Below are 19,892 nucleotides of genomic sequence, written 5' to 3'. Positions count from 1 at the left end.
AGAATAGTAATGTAATGGGAGTGTCTATGATATCTCTTCGCTGGAAAATGTGATTGCAAGCAGTTAATCGAAATGAAGAACATAGATGATTGAAATAAACAGATTTTACCCAGTCGGTCAGACAATTCACTACGCTCTGTGGTGTTTTCATATTTATAATATTCATCAAGATGTTCTTTAAAAGGATTATTTTTGTTCTTCAGAGGTTAATGATGCCAATGTTTTACTTAAAGGCAGTGGACACCGTTGGTAAATACTCAAATTAATTATTAGCATAAAACCTTGCTTGGTAATGAGTAATACTAATAGGGAGAGGTTTATGGTATAAAACAGTGTGAGAAACGGCTCCCTATGAAGTGACATAATTTTCTAGAAAGAAGTAAGTGTCATCGAATTTGATTTCGAGGACCTCAGATTTAGAATTTGAGGTCTCGAAATCAAGCACCTGAAAGCACACAACTTCGTGTGACAAGGATGTTTTTTTCTTTCATATTGTTACCTCGCAACTTCTACGACCAATTAAGCTCAAATTTTCACAGGTTTGGTATTTTAAGCATATGTTTAGAAACACCAGACTGGTCTTTGACAATTACCAATAGTGTCCACTGTCTTTAATTGGCGTGTATAAAATGCAGCTGATTGAATTGAAATAGAAATAGAGTAAGATCACAAAATGATGATTAAATTATTTCTTATACAACACACAATTTGTCCCTATAAAACGTAAATGGGTGTTTTTATTGAACTGTTTTATTTGAGTGTGGTGCACGGATGTTAGTTAGAGGGTACCCGACTTCTTTATAGCCATCGGGTGCAGTCTATGAACTTCGGTCCGGCTTGGGAGTTTCGTAAGTCTCGTGTTCTCTGGTAAGTGAGTTGAGTTAGCTTGGTGATCAAATTGATCCTTACCATTCAGAACTCGTAGTAATTGTGTGCGTTTCTTAAATTTAACGGTTGGCCATTTGGGCTGAATCAATACTACAGTGTACTTTTAACGAGGTGAAACATTTGCATAATCTTTGCTAATTGTGACCCTTTCTGTCGTACGTTTCCCGAGATTCGTAAATTGCACGTGGAACATCGTTCTTAGATTGCCATGCAGACGGTAAAACTCCACCGCAAAGAAACTTCTCCTCGACATTACAACGTACGTTACACGGTACGAGTTGATTTAGGTACGAGTTCACTGGAGTACGAGTTGGCCTGTGGGGAGGAATTCGAATCATATGGTCAACTCGTAACCAAGTGGACACGTACCCAAGTCAACTCGTACCCAAGTCAACTCGTACTAAGGTGAATCGTACCCAAGTCAACTCGGACCCAGATGAACTCGTACCCAAGTCAACTCATACCAAAGTCAATAATGACATGCAGTTTTAAATAAGACGTGATCTTTTTGTCGGGGAGACAATTGTTTAAAGCTGTACAAATTGTTACAACAAATAATAACAAATTTGATTATTTGGTTGTTTAGCGTAATTTACAAATTGTACTTAACTATAAGAATGTATAATGCTTTTGTCATTATTGGGCAATGCATTTTGTTTTGGTATCCCCAAATGCCTGATAATTTAGGCCGTAAATTGCTTCCCCTCCCCTTTAGTGTAACGACTGCACAGATTGGACTGGGTTCCGAACACGTAGTGCTTGGACATGTCCACGGAGTAGCGTGAAGCCGGTACGGTGCGTCCCAGCGTCTCGCACAGGGTCCTGGTGTAGTGGCTGTCATTGCCGCAGCACAGCCCCACGAATTGGATACCCAACTCCTTGCAGGACTTGCCGAAGTTTACGATATCGGTGCGGCTGCACATGGCGGCGTCCAGGTCCTGTTGAAACAGGCGGACACCTACATATAAAGCACAAGAAGAAACATTAAGCATGAATTACGTTGTCTATATCGTAAAAAGCTATTTCGCAGCGTTATGTTGTCTGGCTTACAAACTCTGGACACTATTGGTAATTGTCAAAGACCAGTCTTCTCATTTGGTGTATCTCAACATATGCATAAAATAACAACCTGTGAAAATTTGAGCTCATTTTGGTCGTCGAACTTGCGAGATAATAATGAAAGAAAAAAACACCCTTGTAACACGAAGTTGTGTGCTTTCAGTAGCTTGATTTCGAGACCTCAAATTCTAAATTTGAGGTCTCGAAATCAAATTCGTTGAAAATTACTTCTTTCTCGAAAACTACATCACTTCAGAAGGAGCCGTTTCTCACAAGGTTTTGTACTATCAACCAAGTTACTAGTTACTAGTTACCAAGTGAGGACTTATGCTAGGACTTATGCTAATAATTATTTTGAGTAATTACCAATAGTGCCCACTGCCTTTAATAGAAGTAAAGGGGTACAGGCGTGAATCAATAATTTTTAAGGATAAAAAAAAATCGAAAATGAGAAATAAAAGTCACGTCGTGATGACTGGGCTATGGGTAATTATTGCAAGCGGTCTGGCACGGAATGACAAACAGAACGCGGGACGGCCAAAATGTACAACATCCAACCAGCCACGCCTTGACACAGAGACTAAACCATAATGTGATACCTGAAATTGGATCCGTTAGAGACTGGAAGTTAGGCTCCTTTTCAGTCGTGCGATAAGTCACTGGGATTGCGGCCAGAGGAACCTGTTTAAATTAAACGAGCATGGAGATTCATTTATAATTTACCATGTTCACCCAACGTTCCCAACTGTCTCCAATCTTCAGATATGGGAAACAAATCTTTTACATTGATCGAATAGTAAATTTACGTATGTTGTCCTAGCTTGTATCATAAACACGGAGCTTATTATTCTCCAGAACAAACTTGTTGTACCCGCAAATTGACTGTTTATTTTGATCTCACAATGCAATGCCTCAACTCATATATTTATTTTTAGTTTCTTCTTATAACAAACTTGTTGTTGCTTTTTAATTTATCTGTAGTTGTCTTTAAAAGACAAAATCGTAACTTAAGGTGGAGAATCCAACCACATGCGTTGCCCACTCAAGTGTGTGTTTACCATCATAAATGAGATCAAATTGTCATGACTGTGGTTTGCTCTTGCAAGTATCGTAGAGAAATGTAGAGAAATGCATTTGGTATCGATACAGTTTGTGTAAACGTTTACGTACACTGTAAAATATCCCATAAAATTTACCGTCCTTCACCTGGCAGCTAGGGATGCCTGTTAAATCACCGTAAACTTTACTGTGAAAGTCTTGTAAATTGTGCCTTGTTAAAGCCTTGTTTGTAAAACTTCCACTGTGAAATTTACTGCACTTTACCTGGCACCCTATAGCTGCCAGGTAAAGCACCGTTAATTTTAAGATACTTTTTTTACAGTGATGATTTTTATTGGCAAAGTATTCCGCTGCCACCTACAATCCCGGCCAAAATGCTTGGGCCACCCTTTCCTGAAACAACAGTTCCCTGTGCACTTCCCATTCACATTCACATTAAAAACATTTGCCCGCCCCCGGCCCCCCCGCTCAATGTTGACTGAATTCGGAAGACAGTCGGCAAATGGAACCAACATTGAAAGGGGGCAGGGGGGCCCAACGAGATTTGGCCGGGATTGTAGCCTTTCCAAAGTCTCCCATAACCCCCCCCCCCCCCCCATGCGGCTATGTCACTTGCTGTGGCATGAGCCCGAACATCTGACGTCACACTTAGAGGTTCGCGAATTCATGTACCTGCCTGACCGGATACTGCCAGATGTACCTTTGACCTCTCATGCGAAGATTCGCAGTGAGTTCATTATTACGTTATACGCTATTGAACAACATTACAAGATGAACATGCAGACGGTAGAAGGTACAAGCTGTTGACTTGACAAGCTAATGTCACCTTGAAGCAATCATAACACCGGTGTGGAAAACAATTCCAAATAGCTCGTTTATCATTGGATCTGTATAAGACCTATACCTATCTTTACCATTGGAGATAAGGCAGGTGACCAGTCCCGATATAAGACCTATGCAGATCTTTACCATTGGAGATAAAGGCAGGTGACCAGTCTATACTCAGGCATTTACCTTAACATATTTCTTGATCTCTTTCATCAGCGTCATCATCGTGGCTGGCCCACGGGCGCAGTTGAGGCCAAGTACATCGGCTCCGGCAGCCTCCAGGTTCTGGAATGCTTCGCACAGATCCACGCCGTCCAAAGTGGCTGGTCGACCGTTCACTTCCCTCTTGTGCCAGGCGTAGTTTATAACCGCCGGAAGACCTGGTCAGTAAATCACAGGTACAGTAATGATTGCAAAATCAGATTTTGGGAAAAATTGAAGTAGGAAACTTGGATGTCGGACACTTTGTACCTTTTCCACTTTGTACCCTGGACACTTCGTACTTTCGGGAAACTTTGTACCGTAACCAAATTGGGCACTTCGTATAGGTGGTCGGGTGTGTGTCCCTACCTGTGCCGTATATAAACGTGGGCTGCAGGAAGTTTATACAAAAGAGGGCGCTATCAGACGAAACTTCTACAAAATATTATTTTCCTTATGGGGTGTGGCAGGAGACCCCCCCCCCCCCCCCCCCCTGGCGCACTATGAACAAACTTCTTCTTATAGTGCTTCATTCGATGTCTTTTCCTTACCCTTGCCGTATTCTTTAATGGCTTCCAATGCAATTACAGCCTCCCCATAATCACTAAAAGTCTCCCCAAGGATGAAATCGGCTTTTTCGGCAACAGCCCACTCTATCTGCTCCTAAATTGTTAGAAAACAAAACAAATATTATTTTAAGTGAGCTCAGTTTGTAGCCCATTTCATCCATTTTAGCTCCAACAGTTTCGTATTGAATGGGCGTACGCTACCTTGAATCTAATCATTCTCTTTTGGCAAAAGGAAGCCAGTGTTGAAACTTATGAAATTTCTTCGTTTATTATTGCTCTTGATACGGTCACAAGCCTCGGTTTGATCATTGTGCTCCTAAAGGCACTGGACACGTTTGGTAATTACTCAAAACACATACATAAAAGTTACTAGCAACGGAGAGCTGTTTATAGAAAATATTGTGAAAACCACTCCCTCTGAAGTAACGTAGTTTTTGAGAAAGAGGTAATCTTGCTCACTCGTATGAATCTGAGAAAACTACAGTCCTAGCTGATAGAAGCCTATCCCAGGCATCGGAAAGCACACGAATTTGTGCAACAGTGGTGTTTTTCTTCCATTATTTTTTGGCAACTTTGGATGACCATTGATCCCAAATTTTCAAATGTGTTTTGGATACACCAAGTGAGAATGCTCGTCTTACCAGATGTGTCCAGTGCACTCAAGAACATGTCGTTCATTTTGTTGTTGCGTCAACTTCAAAATGCACTTGACGTTTTTCGAGCGTGTTATGGCGTAGACTTGACTCGCGTCCCAATCCCGTGCCAGTTAAAAAAAAAAAAAATTGTTGTGATGTTCTGCATTCCCAACCTGTTCCATTCTCGGGATCACAATAGCTACATTTTGACGACGGCGGGTATTGCTTAGGGACCTCCCCGCACGAGAACTAAACTTGAATCAAGTCGAGTTATGGCCACGAAAACGAGAACGACAAAAATGCACGCCCTCGATTGTGTGAATGAGCGTGGGCGTATTCTGCGTGGAGCAATCCAACCAATCGAGGGCGTGCATTTTTATCGTTCTCGTTTTCGTTCTCGTTATCGGGGCCTGTGTGACCGGGCATTAATGGCGTTGCGTTTCGCACGTTGATGCTTAGCTTCACGAAACTTCCCGAAATATGTTCAATCGTATGAAATCCTACCTTGAAATAGCCTTTTATCTTAGCATGATTTTCTGGATCGTTGGGGACGAAGATGTTAGTATTGCAAATGTTTCCCGCCATCAGGGTTCCGGTCTCGTCTGCTATTTCTCTGGCCATGCGCAGTGCAGTTCGATTGATCTTCTCGATTTCGTGCTCGCGGCCAGCGAGTTTCACCTTCTCCCGATTGGCGTAGTACTATGAGAAAAACATAGAGTGGGACGACTTAAATGGGGCATATATGAACCTCCGTTGGGGTAGATTATTACTGGTGGCATAAAGCAGTAGGCTTGATCATTTCCACTATCTCCCAATTGACGTAGACTTGCTGAAACAGGGGAATTGAAGGGGGGAAAATATTAGCCTTATGTATCGGGCCTATTATATAGCCTGAGGTGCAAATATATAAAGTAATGTATGGTTGAAAACGAAACCGTATTTTGTTTTGTCTGAATTATGAAATTAATAACTGAAAAGGCACCATTTCATCGGGAGACATCGGTTTTGATTAAAACATTCACACCATAACTCCGTTCCCCGTGGTTGCCCCGGGGAATAATGGTTCACACTATGATCACCTTATCCCGGCGGTCTGCCCGGAGTCTACCACGGAAAATGAGCATCCGGGGAATTGTCACCCCTGCACCGGAGTATAAGGGTAAGAGGCGTTAAAATCCAAGGGTGTTCTTGAAACGACCAATGAAAAAGGGACACCGTTAGAAAACAATTCCCGCGCCTCCCCGGGGCTGTATTCCACGGGGATAAAATATACAGTGTAAAAAGGGTCAATAATGAGTGCCCCGTCCAAATTCAGTTTTTTTAGAACATCCTTAACCTGACCTAAAACAACATAAACCAACACGAAACACGGTGAATTATACATTTGTCAAAATACCCGTCAAGTATGGTACAATATTGATTGGGAAAATGAACTTTGAGATCACTAATTCTAATTCGTACTTACTGTAAAAGCGAGGACGACGTCACTGCCTGCGCGGGCAAACTCTTGATACTGGAGGCGGACTAACTCCGGGTACTCTACTACCACCTCGGGCACGAAATGGCCGGCCTTCAAGTAGCCGCGTTTTTCGAAGATAAACAGATATCCCTCCGCGATGACGACGGTCTCTCCATCGCGGAGTCGCTCCATCAATCCTTCAAAATGATGGATGAAAAGTACTCAAAATGTAACATTCGGATTCATCACAGCAAATGAATTGTATAAGGTGCTTAGCTGATTTGTTGTGCTAAAGCAGCTCTATAAAATTGTGCCATAATGACGTAAAAACACAGTACTTTTAGTTTGAAAATTCGGGAGTCAATGTATCAGGTATTCAAAGGTAAAATGTATTAATTAGGCAAACTTTGGCGACGCTAAACTAAACAGTTGAACATAAAGCCAAGTAATTATATCAGAGATATGAGACCGTGACTATTGCGTGCCGAAATGCCCGGTGACGTCACCCGGAGCTCTAAGTACGCCGGACGGCTGAGGCCGCGACACCGGGTCAGAATCGGAATCCGGGTCCCAGTGCATGGTGCTGACCCGGTGTGGCGGTTTCAACTTTCCGCCGTGTTCAGTTTTCCGAATGACCAAATACGGTAACATTACGTCATGCGATGCCTGCGCACAGCAAGCGAAAGTAGTCCATTTTTAGTGCCGTATTGAGTCATCCGTGTTACTCTCCGGTAGCTGTCATGGCGGCGTCCACGAGTACAACGAGCGGCGAACGCGTGGATCGTATGAGAGAATTTGGTGTGAAGACCAAGCAAATTATCCTGTATTTATACCGAACGAGCGTCAGAGAATCAGAAGAATTTTTTATTATTCTGGTTTAGTTTATTAAATTTATTTATTACCGTTTTTTATTTTATTTTATTTGTTTAGTTATTATTTTTATTTCACTGAACTACAGTACTTGCCAGGGTACTCGCGGCGGTATTTTTGTCTGGCTACGTCACCCGGAAAACTGAACACGCCGGAAAGCTAAAACCGTTCGAACAACGTGTTGAAATGTCCGGCTACGTCACCCGGAAAACTGAACACGGCGGAAGACTGAAACCGCCACACCGGAAGTTTGTTACAACATGGTCATTTCGCCACGATAAAAACGTCTTGCACCAAGAGTAGCGCATAGTATCCGAAAACAACCGGTTGTAAACAGAGCAGGTCATTATCAACCGTTTAAACACGTACCCACACGGGATGCGCTCTCCACCAATAGGAATAGCGAAACTGTCTTAAGGTATTTATGAATATATATATATTTTTTTAATTAACTGCCTTATTGTACATTTAGACCACAATTCATTTTTTTTTTTTTACTGCTACTGTCTTTGAATCAATGTTGATGAAATAAATAGACCATTAATAGTCAAATAATCTGTCTGTACACCCGGTATAATGTTTATTTTGTTCAGACATACTCAAAATAGCTTATTTATATTGAGCTTTGATTTCTGTGTCTCGTCGCAATCGATTGACCTCTAACCTCATACCACCATAACCAAACTGATATGATCTCGATCAAGGTGGTTCGCCTATAGCTGTAAAAAGGAACTTTCCAACTTGGTTTGTATGTGTCTTTGCTTTAAAATTGTATACACGTCGTTGACTGTTATTATAATTTTGTTATTAGCTATAATGTAAATGTTCCAATGTCGCCATAAACAAATCTGGTATTATCCCAATCAGGGCGGTTCGCCTAATTAATTGGCCGTTATAAAGTTGTTGTGTATAGGTTTTTGCAAGTTTGGTGTTGTATACAAGTTGACTGTTCAAGTGCATTTGTAAACCTGTGAACAACGTTCGATTGTATGTAGGCCCAATCTATAAAACAAGATAAATCAAACTTTTGTTGTATGCATGTTGTAGTTTAACACTAAAGGGGGTGCACCTTTGGTATGACTACAAATATTTTCAACCTGAGACAGGCTACGGGCATAAATTCTTCATCGGGCATCTGAAAGAACACAATTCTATATAATGCAACAACGGTGTTCGGGGTTTTCCGTTATTTACTTGCAACTTCGATGACCCATAGAGTCCAAATTTTCACAAATTTGTTATTTAAAGCATTATTTTGTTGACCAAGTGAGGATACTGGTCTTGACAACAAAAAAAGTAAATACTAACTTCAAACACTGGTCGATCTGTGTCTATTTTCATAGAGTGCTTCCAATTCCGTGAGCAATAGTGCTTAACCACTTTTTTCCGCTAAGCAAAGTATGCATAAAACCAGTTGGAAACTACCCGTGTGGAAACAGTATATTATACGCATGAAAATGTAGTTCGGCTTGTTAAAACATTGTTCTGGTTATGAAAATATTGAAAACATTTTGCTCTTAGGTGTTAATTATAAAAACCGATTTGAAACACCCGTAGATGAATCTTTTTAAAGCTGATGTGCATTTAACGTGTACATATATATATATTTTTAATCTAACACTTATAAATTTGATATAAAAAAAATAATCGGCTAGGCCTACGATAAAAGATATAGGCCCAACAACAACAAATGTGGCGTTACCTTTTACTTTTCCAGGCATGGTTGCAGCGTTCAGTGTTCCCGAGTCGATATCCAGTGACGAAGTGTGCCCATAAGCAAATCTAGTGGGCGTTTTCGGGGATGGGGGTGGTGACGTCAGAAATATTAACTTGTCTGTTTTTAATAATAATAAAAACAATATTATGAGCAGATTATACTTTGAGCCGTCTGTCTCATTTTAATCGAATGACCCCCCCCCCCCCCCCACGAAACCAACCTATGTACTGTCAGAATAAAAACTGGTATGATCTCGATCCGGGTGAAGACTTTAAACCTGATCTTGCTTTTATATTGTTGTATACAACTTTTTATCACCCATTTGGCTGTTCAAGTTCAATATGCAAACAGATTCTGTGCTAAACTTTTGTTTATGTTTTTGCTTTAAAGGCAGTGGACACTTTTTTAAATAGCACAAAACCTTACTTGGTAACGAGTAATGGTGAGGGGTTGATGGTATAAAACGTTGTGAGAAACGGCTCCCTCTGAAATGGCGTAGTTTTCGAGAAGGGAGTAATTTTCCACGAATTTGATTTCGAGACCGCAGAATTAGATGTTGAGGTCTCGAAATCAAGCATCTGAAAGAACACAATTTCTTGTGACAAGTGTTTTGTACATCCATTATTATCTCGCAACCAATAGAGCTCAAATTTTCACAGGTTTGTTGTTTTATGCATATGTTGAGACACAAGTGAGAAGACTGTCTTTAAGGCACTGGACATTATTGGTAATCACTCAAAATAATTGTTAGCATACAAACTTACTTGTCAGCGAGCAATGGAGAGGTGTTGATAGTATAAAACATGGTGAAAAACGGTTCTCTCTAAAGTAAAGTGGTGTTTGAGAAAAAAAGCATTTTTCCACAAAATATTTTAATTTGATTTCGAGACCTTAGAATTCGATTTTGATGTCTCAAGATCAAGCGTCTGAAAGCACACAACTTTATGCGACAATAGCGTTTTTTCTTCCATTACTCTCTCGCAACTTCGACGACCAATTGAGCTGAAATTTTCACTGGTTTGTTATTTTATGCATACACTAAGTGAGAAGACCGGTCTTTGACAATTACTGAAGGTGTCCAGTGTCTTTAAGCAGCTCTGGTGGGCCCTGTTTGGATGTTCGCTCCTTTTACCGCAAGGGGGAGGTGGGTGTGAGTCTTGGAGACGCTAGGTAGCAGGCAGCATACATAATCAGGCAAATGTTCTCATTGCTAATTGACGATCGTCCTTCGGGCCAAATGACTGGATAAACATCAACGACGTAAGTTTCCCAAGTGATGTGGTTGGACCATAGAGTAAGGACAGAGCTTACTCTATGGTTGGACCAATCATGGACAAATCATGATGCATTTTCTTATCTCTTGCACTTTCGATCGTCTGCTGTGTGTTCATATTATAAGTAATGTCGTTTGATTGACTGAGGTGTACGTTTTGACCACTGGTGTTAATTACGAATCTTTTTGTGGGTGTGATTCGAGGTCAAAGGTCTATCTGGCAGGATGCTGCCGAGCGCGCAATGCCGGTATCTGGCGTGATTCTCGAGCCTCGCAGTGTGGCTTCAGACTTTGGATCGCTACAAAGTTAAATATTGTCTCTCCGTCGGGAAAGCAGTAGCGGGTTTTATGAAAACACTGCCTTGCGTTAAATTTAAACCTATCACTGACGTTAGTCCAATACATCCGGAGACCGTTTTGGCGTCCGCAACCAAGCCCAACCAAATAAAAAGAGCAGGAGCGAAAATGCTCAAACGATGACCAATGTTTCTGGTTTGGGTCGCAAGACGCACTGCAACATGAGCTTGCCAGCAATATTAATGGACACACTAGCTGCATACGTCAAAAGCATCATATTGCGTTATTTATGTCACCGTGCAGCAAGAATTTCACATTTGTTTCGCCATTTATGCCGCCTGACCCCGCCCATAAACCTTATCGCAAATACTCGGTACGCGCGCGTTATGGGTGGAATGGGGTGCATGCTGGTCTAGCTGTGATCAAACTTTGATCCCTAGCTTGACCAGGATGCACCTTATTCAACAGTTAGCGCTTGTGCAATGGGTATTGCGAAAAGGTATAATGGATGCGTTCGTTTAGCTTCCCCGGGTCGACCCCGGTGTGTGGCGTTTTGTTTTTCCAGGACGAACGTGTGCAGATAATTACCCACGTTCGACCTGGGGAAAAAAAACGCCACACACCGGGGTCGACCCAGGGAAGCTAAACGAACGCACCCAATGTGTAAACCTCCGATAGCGCCCTCTTTTGAACAACTTCGTTCAGCTCATGTGGGAATGAACACAAACCACTAGCTGTAGACTACAGTGACAAAATGTAAGTCCGACTTGAGATCAGTCTAAACGTTTGCAGTTGGATAATCGACCCTTAAACCATAGAGTTTTACAAGTCCCCTGCAAGTTAACTGTATTGGTTCACTCAATGGTCATGGAGGAAGATAAAGTCAATATACGAATGTATTCAGAAATCTCAGGTACATTCTTAAAACTTTATTGTGTTGACTGTTGATTTCAAACTATATATTGTATTAAGTAAACTAACATCTCTAAAGTCAAATAATGTTGTATCTCCCTTTTTGATCAGATGAAGAGAATTTAACTTTAGAGGGAACTGTCACTCACCAAACTATTGTGTTTAACTTCAAATTTGTTTTTAGAGTGTACTGTTAATGAATTAACTCGTATTGTAGATAACCTGTAGCCCTATTTGCTCTATGTTTGCACATATTTTTTTTATCGCATGGTCAACTATCACCATAATAGTGGTCCAACTAATAAAAGACTCTTTGTTATGTCCTGCCAGCGGTGACCTCTGCATTTTACAAAGGAGTCGGCTGTGACAAGTCATCGCAGAATGAGTTCCCTAAATCGAAGCAGTGGTAAGCTATGAAAATTATGGTTCACTTTGTACTATAGTCATGAGGTTACAGAATTGTTATGATGACATTATTATGAAGTAAACAAGCCCCTTTCTCTATGAGTAAACTCAGCAAAAAGAAGGCCATTTCAGTGTGTATGTAACCATGGAGCGATGTAACCTGCCACGGATATGACCTCGAGGTGTATGATCCTGTTAGGTGGATCACCAATGCAAAGGGATAGGCCATACAAACTCTGGGGAAAAAAAGGTGAAAAAAACACTGTAAAACACTTTTTAAAAAGAGTTTGGTGAGTGCATTACTTTTGAATTCAAGTGTGAATTAAAGGCACTGGACACTATTGGTAACGACTCAAAATAATTGTCAGCATAAAAAGTTACTTGGTTACCAGCTATGGGAGCTGTTGATGGTATAACACATTGTGAGAATCGCCTCCTTCTAAGATAGTTTTGGAGAAATACGTTATTTCTGAATTAAGTGTTTGAATTTAATTCGAGACCTCGGCTGAGGTCTCGACTGAATTCAAGCATCTGAAAACACGGAACCTGATGTGCGACAAAAGGATGTTTTTACTTCCACTTTTCTCTCACAAATAAGTTCAAATTTTCACAGGTTTGTTATTTTATGCATAATAAGTTGAGATACACCGAGTGAGAAGAATGGACTTTGACAATACCAGAAGGCGTCCAGAGTGGTATTTATATGTTCACAAAAAATATTTGTTTCCTCCGTGCTATGGTGCATCCCAGGTTTATTGGATCGCCTTCGTAGCGGTGAGAGTGTGGTGTGTGCCGAGGGATACCTATTTGCTTTCGAGAGGCGAGGTTACCTGAAGGCCGGAGCGTTTGTCCCGGAGGTCGTCTTGGAGCACCCGGAGCTCGTCCGCCAGCAGTACGAGGAGTTCGTACACGCCGGTAGTGATGTCGTCCTGGCTTTTACGGTGAATAACATAAATTATGATCAATACAAATTGACCAATAAGCCAGTGTCTCTGACTGGTTATTGACTGCGACTCTCTTAGCTATATAGGCAACTATCAGAATCTCCTGCCAGACCAGACATGCCAACCCACCCGCCCGTTTCCACCCCTTTGATTTGTAGTCCGTGACGGATATTTTTGAGAGTGTACTGCATTTAGAAATATAATAAAAATTAGTGTTGGTTTTCCCGCAGTATTATGCTCACCGGGAAAAGATGGCCTTGATCGGCCGTGAAAATGACATTGAACGCATCAACCGAGCAGCCCTACGTATTGCTAGGGAGGTTGCTGATCAGACCGGCACGATGATGGCTGGCAATATATGCAACACTACCATGTATGATTCAAACGACCCGGGCTGCAGGAAAGGAATTGATGACCAGTTTAAGGTAAGAATAGACTCTTGGACGAGCAGTTAAAATGCCTGTCGCGGTGACGGCGAAACGGCTCTACCGCAACTGTCTCATCTCGCGACGAATCTGCTGCTGCTCGGCGCGATACTATTTGCTCGTGCGAGTATAGTCTCGCAATGAGTCTCGTCGCTGTAGCACATTATTTTGCGGGAGAGCCGTTTTTCACTATCACAGCGACAAACGTTTAACGACTTGTCCACAAGTCTAAAGAACAATTAAAGTAGCATGAGTAACCAGTTATCCTCACGCCAGAGGTAAGCTAATGGTAAAACAATGAAAACGATTTTTTTTTTTTACGCGTGGTACGTAATCGACCGATGATGATGTTTCGACAATATAAACCTTACTAATATATCTCCACCACGGAAAGTTTAAAATCCCACTCAACATGCACGCGGTCGTACTGCAACAGTTACAAGTGTATCTCCACCATGCAACTTTTAAACCATAACTGGTCACATTAACTGATCAGATGAGATGTAGTTACATTTGGTTTAAAACAGTTGCAAAACAACGGGGAAGTTTTATAGGCAGCTTTTTATAAAGCAGTGACATCGTTTTCTTTTCCCAGGAGCAAATTGAATGGGCTGTTGAAGCTGGAGCAGATTTCATCGTTGGTGAGACTTTCGGTGATGTGGGTGAAGCGATGCTAGCCCTTGAAGCTATTAAGGCGTATGGTCGAGGTGATGTAACAAAATAAATCAAATTTATCTACATGGTAAAAACGCTCTTTTACACACCCCTGTGTACAGGATACAACTTTAAATAAATAAGGGAATCAATGTGTGGTGAAGAGGTTTTCAACTAGTGGTTTAATCCCAATGAGGCCTGGTTCTAGATAGTTTTACCGAGACGAAGTCGAGGTAAATTATCAAGAACCAGGCCTCGGCGGGTTTAAACCACTAGTTGAAAACCAATTCAACACACTTTGATTCCCATTCATAAATACCTTTTCGGTCAAAAACATCCACACTTTTTGGTCAAAAAGTAAAATAAATGCAAAAATTATAATTGTTCAATGATTTCTTTCAACACACCAGCCCTCCAGCTATCGGGTAAACAACTCCTTATAAGGGAATGCTGTGCGCGTCGCGCGTATCGCGTGATGTGGCACAACTGTTTCAGCCGTTGCTCTCGACCAATAGGAATTAAGAAACTGTCTTATATGAACAGGTGCAAGCTCGCGTGTCACACGCCCATGTTTCAACACTTATTACTGGTCATAAACAAAGGTTTATACACACCCACGTGACGCGCTCTCTACAAATAGGAATAGCGAAACTCAGTCTGAGGTACTTATGAATGTTTATTTAAAAATTAACAACAAATCAATTCACGAATTCAAACAGTCACCAAATGATGTAGTTATGTGCCTTTATCCATATAGGGCTCCCATCTGTAATCACAATGTCGATCTATCAGAGCACCACGGTGGGCGGTAAATTGGCAACATTAGACGGCGTAGAAATGTGCGCAGCGTTCCAACTCCTCGAGTCTGCCGGAGCGGATGTTCTGGGTCTGAACTGCGCCCGTGGCCCGGCCACCACCTTACCCCTATTGAAAGAGCTGAAAAGTGTTTTGAAGGTACACGTTAAGAAGGAATAATTGTTGGTGTAAATTGAAGTTATCAATATGTACTCTTCGAAGAGACGAGAGCATAACATCTCAAATTTCAATACCATGGCAACACCATCAAAATTAATACCCGTAGTTGTTGGGTATTGTCTGTAGCTGTTTTAAAATGTACTGCATTCGAAAATCAACTGAACGACGTTACTATAGTTACTTGTTAACGCCCCTTTTTTTTAATGAAGAGAACCACTGAATACCATTTATATGTAACATGAATACTATGTCTTCATGACGTAACTGTGCATTTGTAAACTTTACGGTGTAATTATTTTTCTCTCATGCTGTCATATAATTTACCTTGACATATTTAGGAGGGGGTATGAATGTAACATGAAACGGGAAAGATTCACATTTCAGTAATAGACGGTGTTACTTTATTACAATGCAAACTAGTATTCCTTTGATTAACGGCAAAGTATAGGCCCTGCCTTTGTTTTTGTTTAACCGTTCGACTGTTTTAATCGTATGTTTAAACAATGGGAGACTTTGGGACGCTAGGTGGCAGCAGACATACCAGGTAAATTTCCGTTGTTTACGTAGTTCTGAGCGTGCGCACATGACCGACAACAATGGATTTTACCTGGTAAGTCTGCTGCCACCAAGCGTCCCAAAAGTCTCCCATTAAATTCACACGTCAAACATTATTTCAAAGGGTGTTAGCGTTTTGAAGTATCGCCGAAAATCTAGCCGTAGTGGCTATGTCAAAGCCGGTAGAATGATCCGCACACGGAATACATAATCTGAGCAACCGTATCGTTTATCTAAATGTTTCTCATCAGCTTCCAATTCTTGGGGTATAACAACTTTTATGTTTTGTTCTATAACCTCAACTTCGAAGTGAAATGTTTCTTACTCAAAATACTTTATAATATCGAAAGCTGCTGTATTTCCAGGCAAGTAAACTGGGCATTGCTATAAATTTAAACAGCGGTTACGAAAAATGACTTCCTAAACTACTCTCATGTATTTTCACCCAGGTACCCCTAGCAGCCCTCCCTGTTGTTTATCGTACAACCGAAGACGCCCCAAACATGCAGGCTCTCAATGATCCATTGAGTGGTAAGTCGTGAAGCAATTCCACTCTGGATTTACACATGTTGCCCTGGTAAGCATTCGTGCCCTTCGAAAGCTTCCCACAGCATTTTAAAATTGTCCACAGTGGAAGTGCCCTTCGCATAATAAAAACAACTTTGCCCTCTCAAAGATGGAAATCCCAACGGATGTATTGCTAGATACGTCATTTGCCGCCATCTCTGAGAGAAAAAAAGAAGAAAAAAAACGTTCACGCGTGAAGAGCTTTCATCGGCTGAAAGTCGTGCGTAGTTGTCCATTGTTTTACATCATAGATGGCGGCCAATGAAGCGTATTGCAACCCTTCTACGATAGCATTTTATTTGTTACTGATTTCGTAGTTGTTGGTATCCCTGAAAATTTTATTGATTAAAAAAGTCCCTATCTCTCGATGTCTCTTTTGTTTACAGGAAAGCAACTCTTCCCTACCAACTTGGACTGCGCCGCTTGCACTCGTGACGACATAGTCTCCTTCGGGAAGGATTGTGTGGAGTTGGGCGTCCAATATGTGGGACTCTGCTGTGGCAATGCCGCCCACTACACACGCTCCCTCTGCGAGAGCCTCGGTCGCAACCCACCGGCGTCTAGGTACTCTGCCGATATGAGTCAGCATTTTGTATACGGTAGTGATGACAAATTGCATAAGTATAATCAGGAGCACGTGAAGAGCTTCCTCACGTCATAAAAATACAGGGTGCGCACCAGACTAAATAAACCCACATATTATAGCAACCAACGCGAAATGCGTTCAAAAATGCTCAAACCAAATTTAACGGCCCCACAGCCTCTTGAAAACCAATCAAACATATTTTTTTGTTTACTCCCCCCGTGTTTTGCAGGTCAGTTGTTCAGAACCCCTGGGGAAAAAAATGAAAATGTGCTTGTTCCAAACCGACTTTCTGACAGTCACCGTGAAGTTTTTATCCATTTCACAAGCATATGACTAACTTTAGAGCCTAAAATTATCCAGTCTCCTCAAGAGCTGAAGCACAGAACAATATTATTGCATAACGCCTCAACTTTACTGTTCAAAGTGATAATAGCTTGGCGCATGTGTGTGTTCCTTGGCTTTGGTGCGCCACCAGTCGTTCGTGATGGAGAAGCCTTTTTCCCGACCGATTTCATAACAATTGAACATTCCTTTTAACACAGCTCATTCCATTCGTAAATTAATCAGCATGTAACAGTAAAAAAAAAAGTCAATGCAATTTTACCGACCCATTGATCAATAAGACAATTCAATTTCATTGAAGCTGCAAGACTCACTCAACTTCGTTAAAGCAAGCAGCAAGAGCTGCTCAACCATTCAATTTAATAAAGTGATATGAAATTCAACTTCAAAAAAATTCAAAAGGCTTTGGACGCTATTGTCAATATTACTCAAAATGATTGTTAACATAAAAACTCACTTAAGCAATGGCGAGCTGTTGATAGTATAAAACGGTATGAGAAACGGTCCCCTCTGAAGTAACGTAGTTTTCGAGAAAGAAGTGATTTTCCACGAATTTGATTTCGAGACCTTAGAATTAGATTTTGAGGTCCCGAAATCAAGCATCTGACTGAAAGCACACAACTTCATGTGATTAGGGTGTTTTTCCTTCAATTATTACTCGACACTTCGACGACCAATTGTGTTCAAATTTTCACAGCTTTGTTATTTCATGCATAATGTTGAGATGCCAAGTGGGAAGACTGGTCTTTGACAATTACCAATAGTGTCCACTGTCTTTAAGGGTGGTCTGAAAGGCAGTATTGAATGCCAAGAAATGAAGAACGACTGGAACGAGAAAAACGAAATCATGTCTGCACGAAAACGAGTAAACCTAGAGTATAAATGTATGTCGAATGATAAAATCTTTGCTAAAATTGGCCGGGAAATAAAACCCATTAGTAATAAATAGTTTATTGTAATGAATAAGCAGAGCTTAATCGGTGTTAGAATGAGAGAATAATATAATGCTTTTTTGTTTACTGTTTTCCACTAGAGTATTTTATTGTGTTTCAAGTTTAATCTGGAAAAGCCGACAACTGTATCTGTGTGTTGTACATGATGTCTATGAGTGCAATGGTAGGAGGGTTAGGAGTCATTCGACGACGGGAAGCTGATTTGAGTGGAATGTTCTATCGTTCATAGTTAAAAAATAATATTCCCCTTTGCACGACAAGAAACGAAAAATCATTATTGTATTTAAAGGCAGTGGACACTATTGGTAATTGTCAAAGACCAGCCTTCACTGTTGGTGTATCTCAACATATGCATAAAATAACAAACCTGTGAAAATTTTAACTCAATTGGTCGTCGAAGTTGCGAGATAATAATGAAAGAAAAAACAACCTTGTCACACGAAGTTGTGTGCGTTTAGATGGTTGATTTCGAGACCTCAAGTTCTAAACTTGAGGTCTCGAAATCAAATTCGTGGAAAATTACTTCTTTCTCCAAAACTATGGCACTTCAGAGGGAGCTGTTTCTCACAATGTTTTATACCACCAACCTCTCCCCATTACTTGTCACGAAGAAAGGTTTTATGCTTAGTTAGTAATTACCAATAGTGTCCACTGCCTTTAATGTAAAAACATCCGAAATATGTCTTTTTCTTTTGGTTTGAGGATAAAGCTATACAACAAATGAACAACATTGTGTTCTGCCATAAAGTGGGTTCTGTACAGGTTGTTTCTAAATGATTTAGTGGTTTCTTATTTAAATGGACTGTGTCGTCATAACCATGAAAGCATGGCAAAATTTCATAGAGCTGCTTCATAAAATCTTCCTTTGGAATGAAACCTTAAAGGCAGTGTACACTATTGGTAATTACTCAAAATAATTATCAGCATAAAACCCCATTTGGTAACGAGTAATGGGGAGAGGTTGATAGTATAAAACATTGTGGGAAACGGCTCCCTACTTTGAAGAGACGTAGTTTTTGAGAAAGATGTAGTTTTCCACGAATTTTATTTCGAGACCTCAAGTTTAGAACTTGAGGTCTCGAAATCAACCATCTAAACGCACACCACTTCGTGTGACAAAGGGTGTTTTTTCTTTCATTATTATCTCGCAACTTCGACGACCAATTGAGTTAAAATTTTCACAGGTTTGTTATTTCATGCATATGTTGAGATACGCCAAGTGAGAAGACTGGTCTTTGACAATTACCAATATAGTGTCCACTGTCTTTAAGTGTTGTTAAAATAATGCACTTCAGATCGGCAATTGTAGACGGATTATTCTTAATAATTAAACCAAGTGATTATTTTTATGACAAAATGTGGGTTTTTTTCAAATCTCTGAGTTAACACCTCTTAGTCTTCAGTGCCCTCTGAGATACATGTGTACTAGTAGCATACGAGGAACTTAACACAATATCCTACCTAGTCCATATTAAGATGGAATGGACAAAAAGTGCAGTTTTTACCGTTAAGTAAGTGTCGAATGTTCAAGTAATTTCCCCGGCCACTGCCTCTTCAAAAACAATACTTACCCCCCCCCAAGTAAACTCATTTGTTGCCGCCCCTTCCTAAAAGGTTAAGAAACTATTGGTCTGGTACCTTAAGCCGTACAGCTATAATGTATCGTATTAGCTTACTGGTGTCTGACTATCTGGGCTATCGGGGTGCGTGAGATATGGG

At 40.8% G+C, this 19,892-nt stretch overlaps 2 protein-coding genes across 2 annotated transcripts; one reads left to right on the top strand and one right to left on the bottom strand.

Annotated features, from left to right (window-relative positions):
- Positions 1-552: 552 nt before the first annotated feature.
- LOC117296670 (betaine--homocysteine S-methyltransferase 1-like) lies at positions 553-7,277 on the bottom strand. Its single transcript, XM_033779699.1, has 7 exons — positions 7,205-7,277; positions 6,705-6,919; positions 5,744-5,938; positions 4,587-4,698; positions 4,021-4,214; positions 2,547-2,628; positions 553-1,846 (listed from the first exon to the last, which is right to left on the bottom strand). Exons 1-7 carry the CDS (start codon positions 7,275-7,277, stop codon positions 1,572-1,574), a joined length of 1,146 nt encoding a protein of 381 aa, XP_033635590.1. The 3' UTR covers positions 553-1,571.
- LOC117296591 (betaine--homocysteine S-methyltransferase 1-like) lies at positions 4,208-17,646 on the top strand. Its single transcript, XM_033779610.1, has 8 exons — positions 4,208-4,232; positions 12,098-12,173; positions 12,923-13,113; positions 13,347-13,541; positions 14,137-14,248; positions 14,953-15,149; positions 16,175-16,256; positions 16,679-17,646. Exons 2-8 carry the CDS (start codon positions 12,149-12,151, stop codon positions 16,951-16,953), a joined length of 1,077 nt encoding a protein of 358 aa, XP_033635501.1. The 5' UTR covers positions 4,208-4,232; positions 12,098-12,148; the 3' UTR covers positions 16,954-17,646.
- The last annotated feature ends 2,246 nt before the right edge of the window (positions 17,647-19,892 follow it).

The sequence above is a fragment of the Asterias rubens genome, chromosome 11 (assembly GCF_902459465.1).
Source record: "Asterias rubens chromosome 11, eAstRub1.3, whole genome shotgun sequence".
Taxonomy (NCBI): Eukaryota; Metazoa; Echinodermata; class Asteroidea; order Forcipulatida; family Asteriidae; genus Asterias; species Asterias rubens.
This window is presented reverse-complemented; position numbering and strand designations above follow the sequence as displayed.

Excerpts from the sequence above, each read along its gene's own strand:
- LOC117296670 (XM_033779699.1), bottom strand. The coding sequence starts at position 7,277 with ATGCACTGGGACCCGGATTCCGATTCTGACCCGGTGTCGCGGCCTCAG. Across the intron at positions 4,215-4,586 it reads CATTAAAGAATACGGCAAGG|GTCTTCCGGCGGTTATAAAC; the intron begins GTAAGGAAAAGA and ends TTTACTGACCAG. Across the intron at positions 1,847-2,546 it reads TCTAACGGATCCAATTTCAG|GTGTCCGCCTGTTTCAACAG; the intron begins GTATCACATTAT and ends CTTTATATGTAG.
- LOC117296591 (XM_033779610.1), top strand. The coding sequence starts at position 12,149 with ATGAGTTCCCTAAATCGAAGCAGTG. Across the intron at positions 13,114-13,346 it reads ATGTCGTCCTGGCTTTTACG|TATTATGCTCACCGGGAAAA; the intron begins GTGAATAACATA and ends GTTTTCCCGCAG. Across the intron at positions 13,542-14,136 it reads GAATTGATGACCAGTTTAAG|GAGCAAATTGAATGGGCTGT; the intron begins GTAAGAATAGAC and ends TTCTTTTCCCAG.